This window comes from Antennarius striatus, chromosome 17 (genome assembly GCF_040054535.1).
Source record: "Antennarius striatus isolate MH-2024 chromosome 17, ASM4005453v1, whole genome shotgun sequence".
In the NCBI taxonomy this organism is placed as follows: domain Eukaryota; kingdom Metazoa; phylum Chordata; class Actinopteri; order Lophiiformes; family Antennariidae; genus Antennarius; species Antennarius striatus.
In genome coordinates this window covers 7,987,491-8,008,910 of record NC_090792.1, presented here as the reverse complement: position 1 = coordinate 8,008,910, position 21,420 = coordinate 7,987,491, and the positions used below count along the sequence as shown (strand labels likewise).

At 40.6% G+C, this 21,420-nt stretch overlaps 1 protein-coding gene across 3 annotated transcripts in view; it reads right to left on the bottom strand.

The window, feature by feature from the left end:
• LOC137610873 (filamin-A-interacting protein 1-like) overlaps positions 1-21,420 on the bottom strand; it is a 45,186-nt gene that overhangs the window by 10,292 nt on the left and 13,474 nt on the right. The window contains exons 1-4 of one of the 3 annotated variants that reach the window (XM_068338765.1): positions 16,325-16,479; positions 1,798-2,092; positions 1,025-1,189; positions 755-933 (exon numbers count right to left, since the gene is read on the bottom strand). In XM_068338765.1, the coding sequence (XP_068194866.1) occupies positions 755-933; positions 1,025-1,189; positions 1,798-2,085 (632 nt within the window). In that variant the 5' untranslated portion in view covers positions 2,086-2,092; positions 16,325-16,479. Of the gene's footprint in view, positions 1-754; positions 934-1,024; positions 1,190-1,797; positions 2,093-16,178; positions 16,280-16,324; positions 16,480-21,420 lie in introns of those variants that run through there. The other 2 variants (XM_068338766.1, XM_068338767.1) reach the window with 2 other exon arrangements.

Below are 21,420 nucleotides of genomic sequence, written 5' to 3'. Positions count from 1 at the left end.
GAGAACAGACAGCGAGGTGTTACAGTAATTACAACACATTCCTCTTCCACCAAGTGAAGAGCCAATCAGACTCTTTCATCTTCAGTCGTCGGGCCTCCTCTCTCATATACATTCACAGCACACACTCACAGCCTGAGCTGTTTAATGTCTGTGAGGCCCTCCACACACGTGATGTAACCATTCCCTCTCTGATAATGGAGATACCCTCACCAAACTACTCATCCCCATCTCCTCTCGTCCATTGAGCCAGGTCACAACCTCAGTGATGACTTCATTGCACAAATGATGTCATGGGAGATTCACCCCTCTCATAGTCCTTTATTCTTTCAGTCTTTCCTCCTGCTCACCCATCAAGTGGCCTTGTCTCCACTCCTCTCTGCCCCTGAAAAACCTCTTTCCAACAGCAAAGAGCCTAACTCCTTCCTCAGCTACAGGTTCCCTCCTCCCATTCCTCCACAAGCTCAATATCTCTCACTGTCAAACAAAGGTATGTGAGTCATCCATTACTAGCTCCCCCAATCCATCACGAACATCTACATCAGAAAAATGCCTATTTTTTCTTGAACTTTGTTAAACCAAAAAAACTGCTTTTTTAATGTAAAAATGTACACTCTCACTTCAGTTTTTAATTTCTCTTTTGTGTATGAGAAAAATATATTTAAAACTTTCTGGAGTTAAACAGGCAAACATTTACCAAATGAAAAAAACTTTTCACACATCAAACGATTAAATGCTCGTGCTTCTCCTTCCTCACCTTTCTCTCTCCTGTTCCAGAAGGTTAGTGAAGTCATCGCTCTTGTTCATGTAATCTGCATGTTTGCGTTTTTCTGTGTTCAACTCTTGGATGGTGTGACGGTGGCACTTCTCAGCGAGCAACAGCTGTCCCAGCATCCTCCTGTATGTATCCCTGTGCTTCTCCTGCAGATGCTCCAGCTGGGTATGGGCAAAACATACTTGAATTTATCATATGAGCTAATATCACAAAATAAAGATCATGAGTTAGCATGGGTTAAACATTAACTACCTCAATCATAGGCTTTTGGTCGACACTGTGGTTGTGTGGAGCAGTGCCAGAGATGAGGCTATCCCTCTGCAGAGCCTGGAGAGCCGAACCAGGAACCACAGGGTTGCAATGTGACACGGGGGCAATGGGCTTGGACTTAAGCATGCAGATGACATCTTCTCTAGCCTAAAATAAGTAAGACATAAAACAAAAGCTGAGACACTTGTGGAATGCTGAAAAAACATCTGTCCAGATCATTCCAAAGGTGAACAGGTTCATTGCTAACTGGCGATAGTATCATAAATGGGTATGAAAGGAGATTCCTCCTGTAATTCTCAAACGAGAATGAAATTAGGTTTACTATGACCATAACATTATCAGTATCGGAAATGTAAAAAATGTCAGATTTTTAATCATTAGGGTTCCACAAGAATCACAAACAACGAGATGTAGATTATAGCCAATGATCAGCCTGCTTTGGATTTATGGGGAATGTGCATTCACAAAACTATGGAAACTGATTTGAAGAGAGAAAGACTTCTCTCATACAAATTTGTGAATTTTTTTTTTTTTAATGTTTCAAGCGTGAACTCAAGTAGAATTTATATCTTAAATTTTGAATTTCTTCATGATCGTCCACAAGATGGCGCTACTCTGTTATAAATTACAGTCAAAACTAATCAGACAATAGTATGGGGTATTTTCCATTCATGTGTTATCATATCACACTTCTTATTACTAAAGGTCAAAGGTCCTAGGGGTAACAAATACTTAGGGAGCAAAATCCAACTCACCTGAACCTCTCCTTCCATGATGCCGAGTAGTTTGAGTAGATCCACTTTTGGCAAATCCATAATGCTCTCTTCTTCTTCTCTAACCAATGGGGATTTAATAAGCAGCTTCTCTTTATCACTGATGACCTTGACCTCCACTTTATCCTCACCCTCTTTTTGTTGAACTTTACCCATAAGGCTCTTCACAGGCAGACTCACTTCCTGTTCTTGGCTGATGTCGTGGTCACCCTGTGGAATCCCGATCACCCCATTAACCGGGCTTTCCACCCCATTGCTTTTGGACCTCATGCTTTACCTGCACCAAGAGCAGAGGAAATACATTTTAGCAATTTTAAATGTTGTCTTACTGACCCTCTTTCATCCAATGATATGCACAGTATCATGGATATAAACGTACGCTACAAATACAAGGTTGCAACTGGACACATTGTCATGTGCTATTCTAATCTGGTGTAAAGATAGCTTTAACCTTCTTTGCTGAAATTAGAAGTCTGAGCCAAATGTTTCGTCCTCATCCCAAAAAGATCCAGCCAATGTCAGATTCTAAATTTAATCTTACATTAAGTCATTTCTAATGACACAAGTCATGTGGAGGCGCGTGACTGTCCTGTAAAGTATGTTACCAGGAGAACATTGGTTTAGTTCCCACCAATGTTTTTCATTCAACCATTGATCCATTTCAATGGTTCCTGACCTTAAAGTCAGAAATTCCAGGCTCATATTATATCATTACATTTAACTGTACATTCAGTATAAATGAATCAAAGACTCATTTTCATTCTTACATTCATAGCAATTTGAGTTTCTTTATCATTATTGCAAAGTTATTTTATGTACTAATTGTCATTATTACAATTTTTTATATTGTTGTTTTTATTATTATTATTATTATTATTATTAGTAGTAGTAGTAGTAGTAGTAGTAGTAGTAGTAGTAGTAGTAGTAGTAGTAGTAGTAGTAGTAGTAGTAGCAGTAGTAGTTGTAGTGTGATTGCTGTTGTTGTTGTATTATCTTTCTATTTATGCCCGTTGCACAAATGTGTCCTCATTGTCCCCCATTTCCCTCTTCCCCTCATCTGTTTTCTCGTCGATCTCTTTCTCTCTCACTCCATCCCATCATCACAGAGGGCCTCCCCCACCAGCAGTCTTGGATCTGCTTAATGGTTCCTGGAGATTTTCCTCACCACTGTCACTACAGGCTGACTCATTAGGATTTTGGCTTCATATAAATAAAAGGAACTTGATGTAACTTAATTGCATCCAGATTCAGATATAATAATAACAATTTAACTTAACTTCTGTCTATGATATGATCTGGATTTGGGGTCACTGACTCATGTTTTTGTAGCGTGGAGAGAAACTGGAGCATGCAGGGTGAACCTAAGGGGCCACAGACAACTTTACAAGAAATAAAAATAATAATTGCCAAGGTTGTTGTTGTAACACGGCCTCTTCTTGCTGTTTGATGATTGTGTTAACCATCAACACCCATACTGCCAACATCCTAACCAAAAAGGTAGAAAAAAAACCCTGCCTCAAGAAGTGATGTGTGCATTCACATACACAGACACTATAATGTGTGAAAGGCCATTGGTTTTAAATGAATGAAATTCGGATTCAGGGACACATTAGAGTGTATTAAAATAAACCAGATTAAAACAGCTGTATTTTTAATTTAAAAATAGTCATTACTGTCAGTGAACTATGTTTCTAAATTACTTTAAACTGACAATGGGACTGTTTAATCAGCACTCAGTTAAGTCTTACTGTAAACTGTTTATTTGTTCCTTTAGACATTTCAAACATTTCCTGAGTTAATTTAGAATCCATATTTCAAGGATCTAAACCATGTTTTTTTACTTCTCTGCCCTTTTTTCATGTATTTCCAATGACAGCACATATGTTTCAGGTGATAGGCCAACAACTACCTCACCCTTTAGTGGGGTGGGGTGTTCCATGCAGTCGTCAAAAGCATCGCCAGTTTGTATTGTTTGTATTGTTTGTATTATCCTCTTTAAGACAAACGTGTGCAAGTAATTTCTTGAAATTATATGAAAAAAGCCAACACCTGTTTGGGAATCCCTGCAACAAAAGTTCAAAAATGAGCTATGGGTCATTACAGTACAGATGTGTTCGATTTGTCTGTGTGTTTGGTGCAAAAACACAACTGAGACAATGAACGCTTCGTAACAGATTACAGATATGACATCAACAACACTTTTTAATGACAAACAGAAACGTCCCAGCCCAACCCCATGAAATCCCCACTGTAGCACCCTGGTGATATCATAGCACCCTGACCTCTGAATCATGCAGTGAGACACACAGAGCAAGCTTGCCAAAATGTCATGAATTCTCCCTTAAGCACACGATTGGATGCATGCAATAGCATACAAGTAACACATAACTGTGTTACTTGTCCACAATATATATGGTGCAACAGTATGCATCTAATTCTGTCCAGATATTTCACTTCGTGACAATCTGAAATCGAGGAGGCTCAAGGTGTAGAACATTCACTATACAACTAAGTCAAACTAGTCCAGCTAGTTTGAAGTCATGCCATGACAGTGAATTGACTGTTACATAAGAGGAATTAAATGTATGCAATGTCAAATAGTTTCCAAGGGAGTCCATTAAAGGTTTTGGTTCACATCAAGAAAAATGTTTATCTTCAACGGTAATAGTTTTGAGTGAAGTTAAGGCCACAGCAAATCCTTAATGATGCTTGAAAGCAGTCTCTTTGAATCCCACCTGTTTCCACGAAAAGCACACGAGAGGGAAGTGTGTGAGATAACGATGAATGCGCCAGGGTTCAAACAGAGTAGAACAAACACTGACAACACATTAAAAAAATTCTTTAACTGAGTTCCAAGAGGTCAGTGGGTGCATCTTGGCTCCAAGGAGACCAGGTTCTTAGCTGGAGATTAATTACACCGCCTGCTTTCCTATCCATAACTATTAGTTTCAGCTGCGGGCTCCCCATCATTTACTCAAACGTCGGAGCACAGCACCATTCTGAACAGACTTACAGGTGTAGTCCCTCCATTCATGCTCTGCCAGAAAGTTTGAATGGCCAGAGAAATGTCCAGTGGAAGTCATAAAAAGAGGCACCACCTGGTGTGAGGCAGAATTTTGTGCAATACTGTACTCTGGCAGGGAGCCTAAATAAGACATAGCGTTTGACACTGTGATCAGCACCCAGTTTATCTTTAATGTTTGAGGTGATGCAAAAAAAAAAATCCAGACAAGTTTCCAGACAACTCGCCTCATTTTTGTCACATTTAATCAAGAGAGAAAGCAGGAGGGTGAAATTGTGTGTGGTTATGTCTGAGAGCTAGATTACAGGGAAAAGTTTTTTTTAAAAAGTCTGAACAATTATTTAAAGACAAACAACAGTTGAGCTTCCTTTGGTGCTTTGCCACATGTATCTCGAAATACGCCTGAAGGTCTCAGCTGACTTAGCTACTAACATTGTCTGTTGTCTACTGCTGTCATCAAGAAGGTTGTTCAGCTTTTAGTGTATTTAATGGGCCGAGAAGCTAAAACCCTCCAGGTAGCTTGGAGCTGGTTGATAATCCTTGATTGTTCTGTCACTACAAGGAAAATCTTTTAGATTACCACCGGTCGTTTGATCCATTGTTGATGAAAATATTAATTACAGTTTGTCTAGGTTGCACAGGTTCATACCGAAAACGTTTTTTGACAGCTTTAGGAGATGGTAATAATCACTAAGTCTCCATGTTATTGTAACCTACTATATTCAAACATTTTTGATACATGGTTATTTTTTGATCACAGTCTAGATTGTAGTGACAACAAATGTGGACCACGAGTTTCACACAGCATGAATTCCACTCCGACTTGTAGCATTCCCAGTTGTCTGTATAGAAAATAGTGGAGAACTGGCAGACATGATGTCTTTACTCTAAGGTCGATGTTAACTCGCCACAATGCCCACACACATTCATGGCATCCAAACCATTGGCACAATGCTCTTCATTGCTCAGCATCCAATTCCATAGTTCCTTCCAATATGAAAGGATGGTCTAATACCCAGGAAGGCCCCAGTCAAGGCCTGAACCTAAATTTAAAGCAGGACCCAAATCTATCCCATGGTTCTTGCAAGTCCAGCTGTCACATATATGAGTATTTATGGGACCAGAAGAAACACATGCTTCCATTCCAATGGGAAAAAAATAGGCTATAAAATTTTTGCTGGTGCTCAGCAAGTTAATGAATACCACTGATGTTCACTATTCAACTTTTATCTTGGGTCTGAACTTCTAAACATTTCATCCAGAGGAATAACATGCTCATCAATAGCAAAAACACTGGCAAACCAGTTGAAACACAAGTCAGATCAGTTTCAAACCACCTCATTACACACTATTAAATCTTTAAGAAAGGGGGAACAGGACATTTTTGTGTTTTCCTGCTGGTTTTTTGAAGTATATCTTCAGCATGTCTTCAGAATGCAGCAGCTTTAGTTGATCAGATAATAAATTGGCGAATAATCACCAAAAACGATGAACGTTTCCAGTGTTAGACTGAGAGAATAACAAGAACTCATCCAGTTTTAATTGTAAAATATTATGATTTTCGGCATCTTTTTGTTCAATGAATTTCCCACTTGAATAACGTGAGTGACATTTTTCACCTAAGAAGGGCAGCGAATAGCTTTAGTGACGCTTGTTAATAAAATTTCTGAAAGGAATTCATTTAAACTGTGTGTGTTTGGATGCAGTTATTTAAAGGGATAGTAAAGTCAAAATGAGCCAGGTGTGTATTTGAAGTACTGTACATAATTTTAAAAAAGTTTTGGTGGCATTTTTATGTATTTTATGATCAATGGGGACTTGGAAAAACAAAATTTATCGTAAGTTACGGAACTAGCCATGACAGCAGAAGTGATGTAGTTGTAGACATCACGGTGAATCCATATCAGTGCCTTTATATAAATACTAGCTGAAACCCATGGAAATTCCATGATAAAACAATAATATCAGACTTCATTTGTTTTCTTTTATTTCTTCGCTGTCACAAGAACACAAACCGCTGTGTCCGATAAAGCCGTATCTGCTCCGTGTGTGTGTGGGACAGATAAACGCGAAGATAAAAGCCGCTTCGGCATTACGATCCGGCCATCTGGGTAGACGCCGGCTTCGTGAGTTGGGTCCTGGTGAATAAGGCATCGGGGTTCCCCACACGACAACGTGAGGTCTGTCACAATCAAAGAATATAAACCAGGATGTTTGACGAAGCCAAAACAGCTCCAAGTGAGAGACATGGACAAATGTGAAGACGTGAGCTAACTCGGCTAGCGGTCCGAACTTATAGGTGGGGAGACGCAGCAAGCGACAACGTAACAAGCCAACATTATCACATTTATAACGAAATCATCTCAGATCATGTTGTGCTGACCGGTTAAGAGTTTCAGTGGACTGTTTGAGCTGCTGCACTGTTCGTCACTGCACGCTTCTGTAGTTCTTAGCTGTAGTTCAGGTAGTCATGTCAGTTGTTTCCACTCACCGTTCTTTGTCTTCCTGCTGTACCTAGAAGGCTCATAAGTCTGTGAGTGAATGTACATATTGTTTGAGTCACTTACTAGTTAGTGTCCCGTTTTGGTTTACTGTGTGTATGTAAAAATTAATCGTGCTACCGATGCTAACGCGCTAGCTCGTCAACGGGATTTTCCATATTATGTTAGCATTGAGCTAACAGCCATATGTTACTGTCGGACTGTGTGGAGTTAATAACAACTCTAGTTTATATTAATATTTGTATTTACGAATATATAAGGATCAGGGCCTGATATGCTGTTTTTGTATGTTTTATTTCAGTTTCACAGATCTTCTCAGGAAAATGACCCGTTTATCACTTTTGATATTGTTTGTTTTTCGCGAGTGCCATAATCGCGTGATAATCTGGTCAAAAAAACATTCATGCAATACCTCAAGTAGCTCCAGACATTAATTCATTATCCACTAAACCTTGGGGATTCTGAATAAATACTATTGGTTGTCTGAAAATGATCTTACCTTCAAATCTTTTTCAAAATCATCCGGGGTTAAGTGCTCATGGCAGATTCTTGGATCTTTGGTCATTTGACCCTGTTTATCCTTGCTTTCCATTGCTCGCTAAGCTTTCCAGAAGGTATTTTGAAGAAAGATGGGTTGTGTCTAACTCGTGTGGTGTTGGAACAACCACTCACCTCACAGGTAAACATGACTTTATCGAATTTATCGCGTCAGTGATCGTATTGTGTTGCAATGGCTGCCCTGACTGATGAAGCGACGGGTGTTGCCGATGACGTATGACCCCACGTGACCACTGGTTACGGAAGCTGTTTTAGCGCAGATTTTAAAGTTTCCTGACCACAGAGATGATGCAAGACATCAGGAAAAAAAAATTCTTCATTTTTTCATAACGATAAACAAAATATATCTGGTATGGAAGTCATGTTTGATTTGGCAAAAGTTTTATGTTGGATACCCTTCCTGACACAACCTTCTGTAATGCACAATTAGACACTGGTTTGTGCCTTCTTGCAGCTACATTGATAAATAAAATACAGTATATATCACTTTAAAATGAGTTTACGGTCCCTAGCACTGAGGTTAACGGAAATACAAACTACGATGGGATCTGGTGGACTAGTCCCAACCCTAGTGACTGGTTGGATTTCTCTCTTTACACACTATCTTAAACTATCCAGCTAAATGACAATTTGCTGGTGTGGAATATCCTCACATGGAGATAAAATAAAAGTGAAGCTATGGTGACAATTGTCTGATTGTAATTTAATTAATTACCATAGACGATTCATAATCTACAGATAACAATAATAATATGTTCAAAGCATAAACATGATGTGGCTAAATAAGGAGTGGGAAATGTTCTTGCATGGAAACATTTGGCACAGTGTTCCAGCAGAGGACACTGATAAATTGCTTGAGAAGCTCTTCCGTCTTGGGAAAGAAAACAAACTTGCCCGCCAAGATATGGGAATTTCAATCAAAACTGTAGCCACGGATGAATTTCGAAGCTACATGTCAATCCATCTTATATGAAGTTTTTTTTTGAGCACCTGCTCTCCATGCAAGGGTACTAATCTTCAGTCTGTTCCAGGATTTTGATGGACGGCATGTTCCAGCAAGAACTGGTCAACGACCCCTGGGGTCAGATTTTATATAACAGCTATGTTCACGGGGCTTGAGATGGATGGCAAGATTTTTCTGTTCAGGCAGCAAAATGTGACATGGAAACATTCCCTTTAGAATCTACTTTCAAAGGTTATTGTTCCTTTAATGCTGAGATGAACTTTTTTTAGGATGAAAATTTGTTAATTGATTAATTAAAACCCCATAGTGAAAAAAAATATTGTCGACATGCAACACTGTAGTCAGCACATATACCTGTTGTGTAGATGGAGGGTTCATCTTGTAGCATTCTCCTGATGTCACATCAACCTGATCCTCCTACTGGCATCTCAGAAGTCAGTGCATCACTAATTAGAAACACACATGCATCGATGCTGGCCTTGCTTCAGCAAGTCTCAGCACAGGCAGTGTTAATGAGTGCTGAGCAGGTGGAATTTGTGAAATATTCACCTCTAAGTACTTTATGAACTTAATGTAGCGGCAAGAGGGCACAAGCCAGTGTCTTATTGTGCCAGTCCCAAGGCCGGATAAATACAGAGGGTTGCGTCAGGAAGGGCATCCGGCGTAAAACTTTTGCCAAATCAAAGATGCGAATCAAACCTATGACTTCCATACCGGATCGGTCGAGGCCCGGGTTAACAACGACCGCCATTGGCGCTGTTGACCTACAGGGCGCCGGTGGACATTGGATTACTGTTGATTGAAGGAGAGGAGGAAAGTGCATTCGCACGAAGAAAGAGAAGAGGAGCGCCAAGAGTGTAGGACTAAGAGTAGGGACGTTGACATTTGTGAGCAGCAGTATGGTTTCATGCCAAAAAAGAGTACTACAGATGCAGTTTTTGCTTTGAGGATGTTGAGAAGTACAGAGAAGGCCAAACGGAGCTGCATTGTGTTTTTGTAGATCTGGAGAAAGCTTATGACAGGGTGCCCAGAGAGGAACTGTGGTATTGTATGAGGAAGTCTGGAGTGGCAGAGAAGTATGTTAGAGCAGTGCAGGACATGTATGAGGACTGTAAGACAGTGGTGAGGTGTGCTGTAGGTGTGACAGAGGAGTTCAAGGTGGAGGTGGGACTGCATCAGGGATCAGCTCTGAGCCCCTTCTTGTTCGCTATGGTGATGGACAGGCTGACAGACGAGGTTAGACAGGAATCTCCATGGACTATGATGTTTGCAGATGACATTGTGATCTGCAGTGAGAGCAGGGAACAGGTGGAGGAGAAGCTAGAGAGGTGGAGGTTTGTCCTGGAAAGGAAAGGAATGAAGGTTAGCTGCAGTAAGACAGAGTACATGTGTGTGAATGAGAGGGACCCAAGTGGAAGAGTGAGGTTACAGGGAGAAGAGATCAAGAAGGTGGAGGATTTTAAGTACTTAGGGTCAACAGTCCAGAGCAATGGAGAGTGTGGAAAAGAGGTGAAGAAGCGTGTCCAGGCAGGATGGTACGGGTGGAGAAAAGTGTCAGGTGTGATGTGTGATAGAAGAGTTTCAGCTAAAATGAAAGGAAAGGTGTACAAAAATGTGGTGAGACCAGTGATGTTGTTTGGTCTAGAGACAGCATCACTGAGGAAAAGACAGGAGGCAGAGCTGGAGGTAGCAGAGATGAAGATGCTGAGGTTCTCTCTGGGAGTGACCAGGATGGATAGGATCAGGAATGAGTACATCAGAGGGACAGCACATGTTGGAGGTTTTGGAGATAAATTCAGAGAGGCCAGACTGAGATGTTTTGGACATTTCCAGAGGAGAGATAGTGAATATATTGGTAGAAGGATGCTGAGTTTTGAACTGCCAGGCAGGAGGCCTAGAGGAAGACCAAAGAGTAGGTTTATGGATGTAGTGAAAGAGGACATGAAGATAGTTGGTGTGAGAGAAGAGGATGCAAAGGACAGGGCTAGATGGAGGCAATTGATTCGCTGTGATCCCTGAAGTGAAAAGCCGAAAGGAAAAGAAGAAGTACTTTATGAACTTGTGTGGTCTCTAGGTTAATCCACAGAAGTATTTCTGAATATTGATATGTGTAGGAGACATACTTTAGATACAAATAACATCAGGACATGACAATCTCATTCTTCTGAAGCAACATTTTCTCCAAGCATATGGATGGCTGGAGCTGCAGGAATCAGTGCCATGTGTTGCAATTAGTTTAATTTGGTGGGTAATGGGAGCTCATGTAGCATCAGGTAATTCCCACAGCAATAGCATTTATCTCATCTAATGAGATCACCCATAAACCGAAACTGACTTACCAAGCACCAGATTCCTCTAGATCAGCTGTAGGAATTAATATCACCAGTATGTCATGTAGGTGAAGGAGGAGATTGAGTTCTGATCTTCTATAAATAGAAACAGCAAGACAACATATAAACGTAGCCAGGTCAGATATGGAACAATGTCAAACGGTCAGTCAGCCATGAAGTCTTTGAATGCCCACTACGGTAAATTAGAATTCAACAATTTTAATTGATTTCATTTGTTAAATGCTGGTTTTGATAACACATTTTTAAGGATCTCTCGCCTTCCTTTCATCATTTTTTCTCATCGTTATACTAAAGCCAGCTATGTTAGAAGAATATACAGTAGTATTTACAGGTCATGAATTATAAGAAGCATCTGCATACCTTTGACGATTTCACTAGTTTAGTTAGTTTGAATTTTCAGGGCATGCCTACTGACTCCATCAGCTCCAGACTCCAACAGCTTTAAGCATAGACTACACTGTCTAGTCTTCTCATTCGCTAATATAGATAAATAAACCATAATACAATAATTTGACTTTAATATTCAAAAAAAATATTTTTTCTTCATTTTACTTTTTATTTTTTTAATGGGAAGTCTTCTTCTTCTTTTCCTTTCGGCTTTTCCCTTCAGGGGTCGACACAGCGAATCAATTGCCTCCATCTAGCCCTGTCCTTTGAATCCTCTTCTCTCACACCAACTACCTTCATGTCCTCTTTCACTACATCCATAAACCTCCTCTTTGGTCTTCCTCTAGGCCTCCTGCCTGGCAGTTCAAAACTCAGCATCCTTCTACCAATATATTCACTATCTCTCCTCTGGACATGTCAAAACCATCTCAGTCTAGCTGAAACTCTTCTATCACACATCACACCTGACACTTTCCTCCACCCGTACCATCCTGCCTGTACACGCTTCCTCACCTCTTTTCCACACTCTCCATTGCTCTGGACTGTTGACCCTAAGTACTTAAAATCCCCCACCTTCTTGATCTCTTCTCCCTGTAACCTCACTCGTCCACTTGTGTCCCTCTCATTCACACACATGTACTCTGTCTTACTGCTGCTAACCTTCATTTCTCTCCTTTCCAGGACAAACCTCCACCTCTCTAGCTTCTCCTCCACCTGTTCCCTGCTCTCACTGCAGATCACAATGTCATCTGCAAACATCATAGTCCATGGAGATTCCTGTCTAACCTCGTCTGTCAGCCTGTCCATCACCATAGCGAACAAGAAGGGGCTCAAAGCTGATCCCTGATGCAGTCCCACCTCCACCTTGAACTCCTCTGTTACACCTACAGCACACCTCACCACTGTCTTACAGTCCTCATACATGTCCTGCACCGCTCTAACATACTTCTCTACCACTCCAGACTTCCTCATACAATACCACAGTTCCTCTCTGGGCACCCTGTCATAAGCTTTCTCCAGATCTAAAATGGGAAGTCATCTTTTAAATTTCATGTGCTCTGACAGTTTTTTTGTTGTCACCCATTCAAGCCCTAAAAATCAAACTTTTGCATTTATAACAGCAAAGGACAAGTCTTATTTGGTGATAAATACACTGACAGCAGTCAGTATAATCTGTTTATTGCAAGGAAATATGGGAAAGAGAGAAAATCACCAGTCTATTACTACCTTACAAATAATGGCGAAAATGTTCACTGTTTGGGCCATTCTCACTGTAGTACGTATGCTATAAGAGGCAGCTGTTTTTATCCATCCTGTTGGAATAACTCCATAGATAGCATTGATAGTTTGCCAGTTGGCAAATAAAGACCTTTAGCCCTGACTGAAATAAAATATTGAAAATACTTGGATTAAACTGTCAAAAAACTTTAAGCAAATATTCATGGTCCTGGGAGAGGAACAAATATGGCTGTAAAGTCTCGTTCTCAACCAAATCACAATATACCAACTGAAAAGCTTGAGGACTATCAAATATTAAACAAAGTTGGCCACTAGCACATAGAGAACAGCTAAGACCTGGGATGCTAAGAGCCCAAATATTTGTTTTCAGAACTGGTTAAACTGATACAGAACCAGAGGAATGTTAAATCTCCAGGAGTCTACAGTCTAAATTACATGTTTGTTAATACATTAACAACTATGTAAGGTTGAAGTGTGTGTGTGTGTGTGTGTGTGTGTGTGTGTGTGTGTGTGTGTGTGTGTGTGTGTGTGTGTGTGTGTGTGTGTGTGTGTGTGTGTGTGTGTGTGTGTGTGTGTGTGTGTGTGTGTGTGTGTGTGTGTGTGTAAATGTGTTTGTCTATTTGTTTTGGACCTTAGCTGGTAAACATGTCAACGTCTCGTGTGATGTAAGCTAGTCTGCACGCAATCTTTACCACAACTACCTAGTTCTGTTGTGTAAGTTGTCTAGTGTTCCATCATGAATGTGCTCTTTCATCTGTTGCTTATATCTTTGGAAGGCGTACAGTACAAATAGATGAGCTCATGACTGAAGGTGGGGAAAAGACAGGGAGTAGAATGACAACTCTGTCTCATTAACAAAGACATTTCGGTCGGATTTGTGGATTTCTGCACGAATTGTTAATCAACCAGATGTTCTTATCTCCACCCTATCAGTAAAAGAATCTGCATTTTCCCTGCATGTTGACAACAGTACTGGGTGGCTGTTGTCATCGCACGCCAATTCATTGCAAGAGTCACGATGAAGTCACTTCACTTCGAGAAATATGAGAAATAATGAGAAATAATGAGAGAAGAAAAACATGGGATGCATGGAGCAGGTTAAATGAAATCCAGAATCTTTCTTCAATAATTGTCCTCTGTTGAATTTCACGCAAGCACATTTACTCAGGAGGATGCAATGGTGCAATGGATGATTTATGTGTCAAAAGACCCCTGTACAGGGAAAATAATATTCATTTTATGAACTTAAGAGAAACATTTCCAACACCTTGGATACCGAGTGTGAACCTCATAATTCAGTATCATATATCCTAGTGTTATTTCATGTAAAGAACAGTCACCAACCAATCCACTATGCCATCTCAGTTGATATTGAGAGGATCCTTGGTTGCCATGGATTTAAACTTATTTTTAAACACCAGTTAAATATGGCTGGTCTGCGAAATATCCAAATGTGTCTAAACTGCATTTCTGGAATTCAAGCAGAGGCCCTTATATGACTGGAGCTGTGCATGTGTCACCAGCAGCTGTTGTTGAGGCCCACCAGACGTAAAGACACCAACTACTGGCAGAAAGAACACCCCCACACACACACACAAGCACACACACACACACAAAATATATTGTGCTTATGTTCATGGACTCAGACACCCTGAAACAGATCAGTCTATAAAAACACGCGGACATGCAACACACAAGAAGAGACACACAAGTATTTCAAGGAAGTAATAGGGTCACGGAGTTGATAGTGTGCAGGAGGCCATAAAAGTGTCAAGGAGCAATGAAAGTAATATCTTCTTTAATGCACGGTGTCTGTTAAAAAATTCGAAATATTTCTTTTTATCCTTCAATGCTACTCATTCAGATTTTTTCTGGACTTTTTTTTTTTTTTTTAATTGATGTTCTTTAAAAAGGCTATAGTCTCTCAATCACTTATTTTGAAACATGCTATGGATGAAGATTAGTACCATTCTCCCTGTTTACTGTGCAGACACTATAAAACACACCCTGGCTGTCCTTTCCTAGCTACTTGTTCAAGTGGACCAAACAACAATGTAAAGTCCTTCCTACAAGGAATCTCATGCACAAGCTACTTGCAATTATATCACCATAGAGTATGTCACCTCCTGCATGAGCAAATCCTCAAGTGACACTGAGCTGCACTCATGTCATGAGGTAAGCAGTGATACATTTCAAGCATCTCGAATCAATGCTACTTTGGCAAATGCCCACTCTTAGCTAGCTTGGTTTCAGTTTTAACAGTGGACAGGAGTGCGACTGATTAATTTACAAGCTGCAACTGTTAACTGCAACATTTGCAATTCTGTCTTTCTCAACTGGCCACTTGCCTTATTGAGCTGCACAGACTTTGCAGGACATGTCCAAAACCAGAGAGGGTGGGCTTTGATAGCACTGGAGCAAGCATATAAAATCTTAATGAGAAATATCGGCCCACCAGCTCATTTTGTCTTGCGTCAGCGGTGATATCATTGAGTGCACAGAGGCCATATCAGCTGGAGAGGATTGGAGGTATGGGAGAGAGGAAGGGTGAGGTTGCACAGAGCCCCTGGACACTGATGGAAAGGATCTTTGACAGCAGTGTATAAGTAACACCTGCAGTGCATTCCCTCGCTGAGAGTGAGACACATTTCACATTTTCTTTTTAGTTCAGTAAGGAAAGGTGATGTGGGCTTTGACAAATAGACAGCGGGTAGCAGGAGCCGTGTGTCTCCTCTACAAGGCCAATGACTTCATGCGGATAAAATGGAATTCAATTTGCCGTCATTAGAGGCCATAAATAATCAGAATGAAAGATGTCATCCTACTCCAGTTCGTAAAGGCCTCAGATTCTTCTTGAGTTAAACAGCAGTGTGTATATTTGTACTTTGTCTGTGTACAGTGAATGCAGCAGTTAGAACTACGTGATGTTGCAGAGGAGTTGGCAGGCCATCATCCCACATTGTTGGTGAAGTTGTGGGTTTTTCTTCCCACATGCACAACATAAAGCCTCTACATTAAGTGCTCTTAGACAGAAACATGAGATGGAATTAATTAAGACATGTTTAATTCATGACTCTTTTACACATGCACTGTGACAATGCCAAAGCTGTATTGCCATTAAAATCAACCAGAGCAGTCACTTGTCTTGTAATTTATATACAATTAATGCATAAACATGCAAGCCCACATCATTTTGTGAATAAAATGTGAGCTGAATTAAGCATATTCCCAGGGAAAAGTTCATTCATTCAGTGGAAAGAGCTCTTACTCCACCAGGTTTGAAGATGCGTTTACTAGCTTCATAAATTAATGACAGCTAAGCAGTGGCATCTGTACAGTACCTGAATCATTTCCAGATTTCAGTCCAAACATGGAACAGTTGATAAACTCTGCTTTTCCAGAGGAATGTGGTTGTCTTTGGTTGTTTCCCCGTAACTCAAAGAATATGAGCGCCTATGAGAAACTCAGTTGAGACTATGCTACTTACTTTCTTGTAGTTGTGTCGTCCCCAGATTTGATCACGCAGTAATTACACCAATCCTAGGGAAGAGAAAAGTATCCACTAGTATCCTCTGGCATGCGTGGTCCACTTGTGGTATCAACTTGAGCCACCTAAAGCTATGCTCTGTCTCTCCTTTCAGCTCCACAGGTCAGAGAGGGAATGGTAGAGAGTAATAACAGAGCACTGCAGCTTCTCTCTCTCTCTCTCTCTCTCTCTCTCTCTCTCTCTCTCTCTCTTTTCTCTCTCTCTCTCACACACACACACACACACACACACACACACACACAGACACACACCCTCCCTTTTTCACTCCCACAGCCTATCCGCTTCTGTCATGGCAGTTAAAACACACCTCTCATTTTCTTTCCCTCCGATGCATTTTTGAAAAGTCAAATGAAGAGTGTGTGAGAATAAAAGGAAGGGGGTTGGGTGGGGGGTTGACATAGGCATTACTCGCTGTCAGTGGTTGAAAGAAGCTGTTACCCATTGAGGTGAAAGGCAGAGGTGCAGTGCAGTGTCCTTTGTCACTCTGCCAGATCTTTTCACTTGGCGACATCATTCATTGTCCCCCTCCACTCTTCTTAACTTGAGTCGCGAGGCTAAAAGTAGATTCCTATTTTTAACCCATCCACTCCTGTCATCATAGGCACTGTTAGCAGCTGAGCGGAGCTGAATGTTAGTCCCTTTGGCTGACCATCTACAGAGCTGACTCTTCCTGCTGACCCTTGGAGACAGCTGAACCATGCCAATCTCTCATGCTGGGAAAGTCCGGTGACAGCAGCCACCCAAACCCTAACTGCGGTCCAAATAACCACCAATTGCTGACATAGGAGGCCTAAGCATTGCCAAATTCTCTAGGACTTTGGCAGCTACAATTCATTTTTGGCTCTGCTGGCAGAAAACACAGCCAGTGAGCTAAATATGAGATATTGTAATTGTGCTCTGCATCAATGGGAATAGTAAACTTTGCTGCTAGAGTACTGCTGGTTAGACATGCACACAGAAGCATTAAAAAGTAAACATGCATATACTACCTTTTTACTAGTTGCAGATTAGTAATAGATTTTACCAATGTGTCAATCAAAACAATATGTTGTAATATTGTATGGCACCACACAAGCTTAATTTAGACGATTATCTCTCAATTTGAAAGCTCACTAAAAGAATGTTGCTAGCTCAAAAGAGACAATCTGACTCTGCACTAAAAAACAAAAAATTAGCACAAAAAATATTAAAGACATGCGACTAAAACATCGATCTATCCATTTGATTGTAATCATATGTAGACACAGTGAGAACATATAGATGCTGCATAGAAAGGAATCAAATATGGAGCCCTCTTGCTGTGAGGCAACATAACTGTATAAGGTGTGATTTATCAACAAAACAGAGAGGGAGATTTTTTTAATCATGAAAAAATAAGCAATAAGTAAGCAATTAATAAGCATTATCAACGTAAATTCTGACCAGATGAACATTCACATTTGATTCAAACTTTAAATACAAACTTAAAAAAGACATGAAACATTTAATTTTATGTGCTGGCCACGATGTGGAAGATATCCTAATTAGGCTTCAGGACCAGGACTGTGTAGCATCATCCTATTTTTTCTATTAATTTTTTAAAAAAAAGAGCGACTGTTCACAATTTGTTTAAAAGTGCGGCTTCAACACTATGTTAAAACTGCCCCGGATGATGAATGACTGAATGAATGAATGAATGAATGGATGGATGAATGGATTAATTAATTAATTAATTAATGTATTTTGTAAATTTTTACTTTTATTTTTTATTTTATTTACTGGTAGAAGTACTGTAGTACTGTAATTAATGTATGTAGTTTATCAGAAATGTTGTTGTTTTTTTTGGCTATTTTAAAATCAGAACAAGAGAAGTATTGTCTTGGTTTAATTAAAGTAAAAGTCTAGTCTGGTTACTAAAGAGGTATGCATGGTGACGATAAAGAGACTCTTATCTTGAGGTGGAAACCAAAGCAAATAGAAGACACAAGATAACTATCAGACGAACTGACTGAGGCATTATGACAGATGGACATGGACACATTGACTCCCTTTCTGTCAGTTCTCCTGTGTTGCAATGGAGATCTGACCCAACAGCAGATTTGTTCACACATGACTACATAGCAGCTGGATGATGTCATGATTTGTTCAATGAAATGTAAACAGATAATAGATGAATGAATAGACCAAAACGTACAGATGACAGACAGTGGGTTGTGAACTCCTTACATTCCTCTGCATTCCAAATGGTTACCTGGAGACAAATGGTCACCTGAGATTACACCAGCAGCCTCTAAAGACATTTGTCTTTTTCTGTCTCCTATGTGACATTATAACTGAAACAGAGCAAAGAAAAACAAAGAAGGACAACTATTTGACAGACACCTTCCTCCCCTCATATGAAGTCATCCCCCAACATGTGGTATCGAAAAGGAACCACGATCCAAACTGAGGTCATGAGAAGTGTATTTTGATTGAATGCCATAATTCCCACACCCAAAATGAAGTCATTTTGTGGGAATCAGTGAGGAAGAGACTTGCTATGAATCCCCTCTGTATATATAATGCCCACAGGACAGTGGTCATGTCTGGCCCTTTTGGGTTACGGTTGTTACGAATCACATGAGAAATTTGTGCTGGTTGAAGTAGCTGCCATTCCCACATTTGTATGATGTGATCAGAATGAATAGTGTTGTAATGTAGGCTAATTAATGCAAGATGTGTGATAAAAATCTGGCAAGACCATGGGAAAATAAGACAATGCAACTTTTCATACTAGTTTCTATAGTCTACCTTGCCCTTAGATAATTCCCCCCAAGATGCAATAACTGAGGTCCCAATCAACATTTGTTTCTGTCGTAATAACACTCCTGCAATATAAGCAAATCTGGTTTATTCCAACTCTTCCGTGCATGCAACCCCTCAGATCTCCCTGGTCATTTTCAGTTTTGGGTGCGCTGACAGATACTAATGTGTTGTCCAAGCAAAAAGGAGATCAGCCTGGGCTGAGACAGCAAAGAACATGGTGTTCTTGGCCTAAAACCACAAAGGGACAAAAGATGTTTTTAACAAAAGGGCTGGAGGCCACAGAAAGATGATGAAAAGTTAGTGATGTATAAATCTGTGTGACACTTTTTAAACAGAAATCACACAATAGCTCCACAACGAAGACCCATTTCCATGACAATATTTTTCTTTCCACTGAATGACAAAAGAGTTATAACATAGCATCATCTGTGTCTAGTGTAAAATTGTATGTATTGGTTGAGTCAGACAACATGACAAGAACAATTATTTACCTTCGCTGTTTTATAATTAACCTGTTGACTTTTAAGTGGGTAGCCACAACAGGGCACAAGTCAGTGTCTTAATGTGCTGGTCCCAAGCCCGGATAAATACACAGGGTTTTGTCAGGAAGAACATCCGACGTAAAACTTTGCCAAATCAATATGTGAAACGGATCTATGACTTCCATACCGGATCAGTCGACACCCTAGTTAACAACGACCGCCATCGGTGCTGTTCACCTACAGGGTGCCAGTGGAAATTGGACTACTGTTGGTCGAAGAAGGAGAGGAGGAAAGTGTGTTCATAGGAAGAGAGAGAAGAACGCAAAGAGCATAGGACTGAGAATAGGGATGTTGAATGTTGGAGGTATGACAGGAAAAAGTAGAGAGTTGGTTTACATGATTCAGAGGAGGAAGGTAGACATACTGTGTGTCCAGGAGACTAGGTGGAAAGGTAGACAGCTTAGAAGTTTAGGAGCAGGGTTCAAGTTGTTCTGTCATGGTGTAGTTAGGAAGAGAAATGGAGTAGGAGTTATCTTGAAGGAGGAGCTTGTTAGGAATGTAGTGGAGGTAAAAAGTGTGTCACATAGAGTGATGAGTCTGAAGCTAGAAATCGAAGGTGTGATGTTCAATGTTGTTAGCGGGTATGCTCCACAGGTAGGATGTGAGCTGGAGGAGGAGAAGGGGAAATTCTGGTTGGACTTTGATGAAGTGATGCTGAGCATACCTAGAAGTGAGAGTTGTCATTGGTGCAGACTTCAATGGACATGTTGGTGCAGGAAACAGAGGTGATGAGGAGGTGATGGGCAGGTTTAGTATCCAGGATAGGAATGCAGAAGGACAGATGGTGGTTGACTTTGCAAAAAGGACGGAAATAGCTATGGTGAATACTTTCTTCCAGAAGAGGCAGGAACATTGGGTGACCTATACTGTAAGAGTGGAGGCAGGAGGTAGACTACATCTTGTGTAGATGGTGTAATCTGAAGGAGATCAGTGACTACAAAGTGGTGGTAGGCGAGGGTGTAGCCAAACAGCACAGGATGGTGGTGTGTAGGATGACTCTGGTGGTGAGGAAGATGAAGAGGGCAAAGGCAGAGCAGAGGATGAAATGGTGGAAGCTGAAAAAGATAGAGTGTTGCATGGCTTTTAGGAAGGAGTTGATAGTGTACTGGCAGGATGGAACGGGTGGAGAAAAGTGTCAGATGTGATGTGTGATAGAAGAGTTTCTGCTAAAATAAAACGAAAGGTGTACAAAACTGTGGTGAGACCAGTGATGATGTTTGGTCTAGAGACAGTGTCACTTAGGAAAAGACAGGAGACAGAGCTGGAAGTAGCAGAGATGAAGATGCTGAGGTTTCTCTTTGGGAGTGACCAGGATGGATAGCATCAGGAATGAGTACATCAGAGGGACAGCACATGTTAGAGGTTTTGGAGATAAAGTCAGAGAGGCCAGACTGAGATGGTTTGGACATGTCCAGAGGAGAGATACATTGGTAGAAGGATGCTGAGTTTTGAACTGCCAGGCAGGAGGCCTAGAGGAAGACCAAAGAGGAGGTTTATGGATGTAGTGAAAGACGACATGAAGGTAGTTGGTGTAAGAGAAGAGGATGCAGAAGACAGGGTTAGATGGAGGCAACTGATTCGCAGTGGCGACCCCTGAAGGGGAAAGCCGAAAGGAGAAGAAGAAGAGGACTTTTAAGTGAGTAACAAGCTGCATAGTAAGAAATAATTTCTTGAAAGTCTTCAAAGTCAATTGTAATTGGTTTTGCTTGT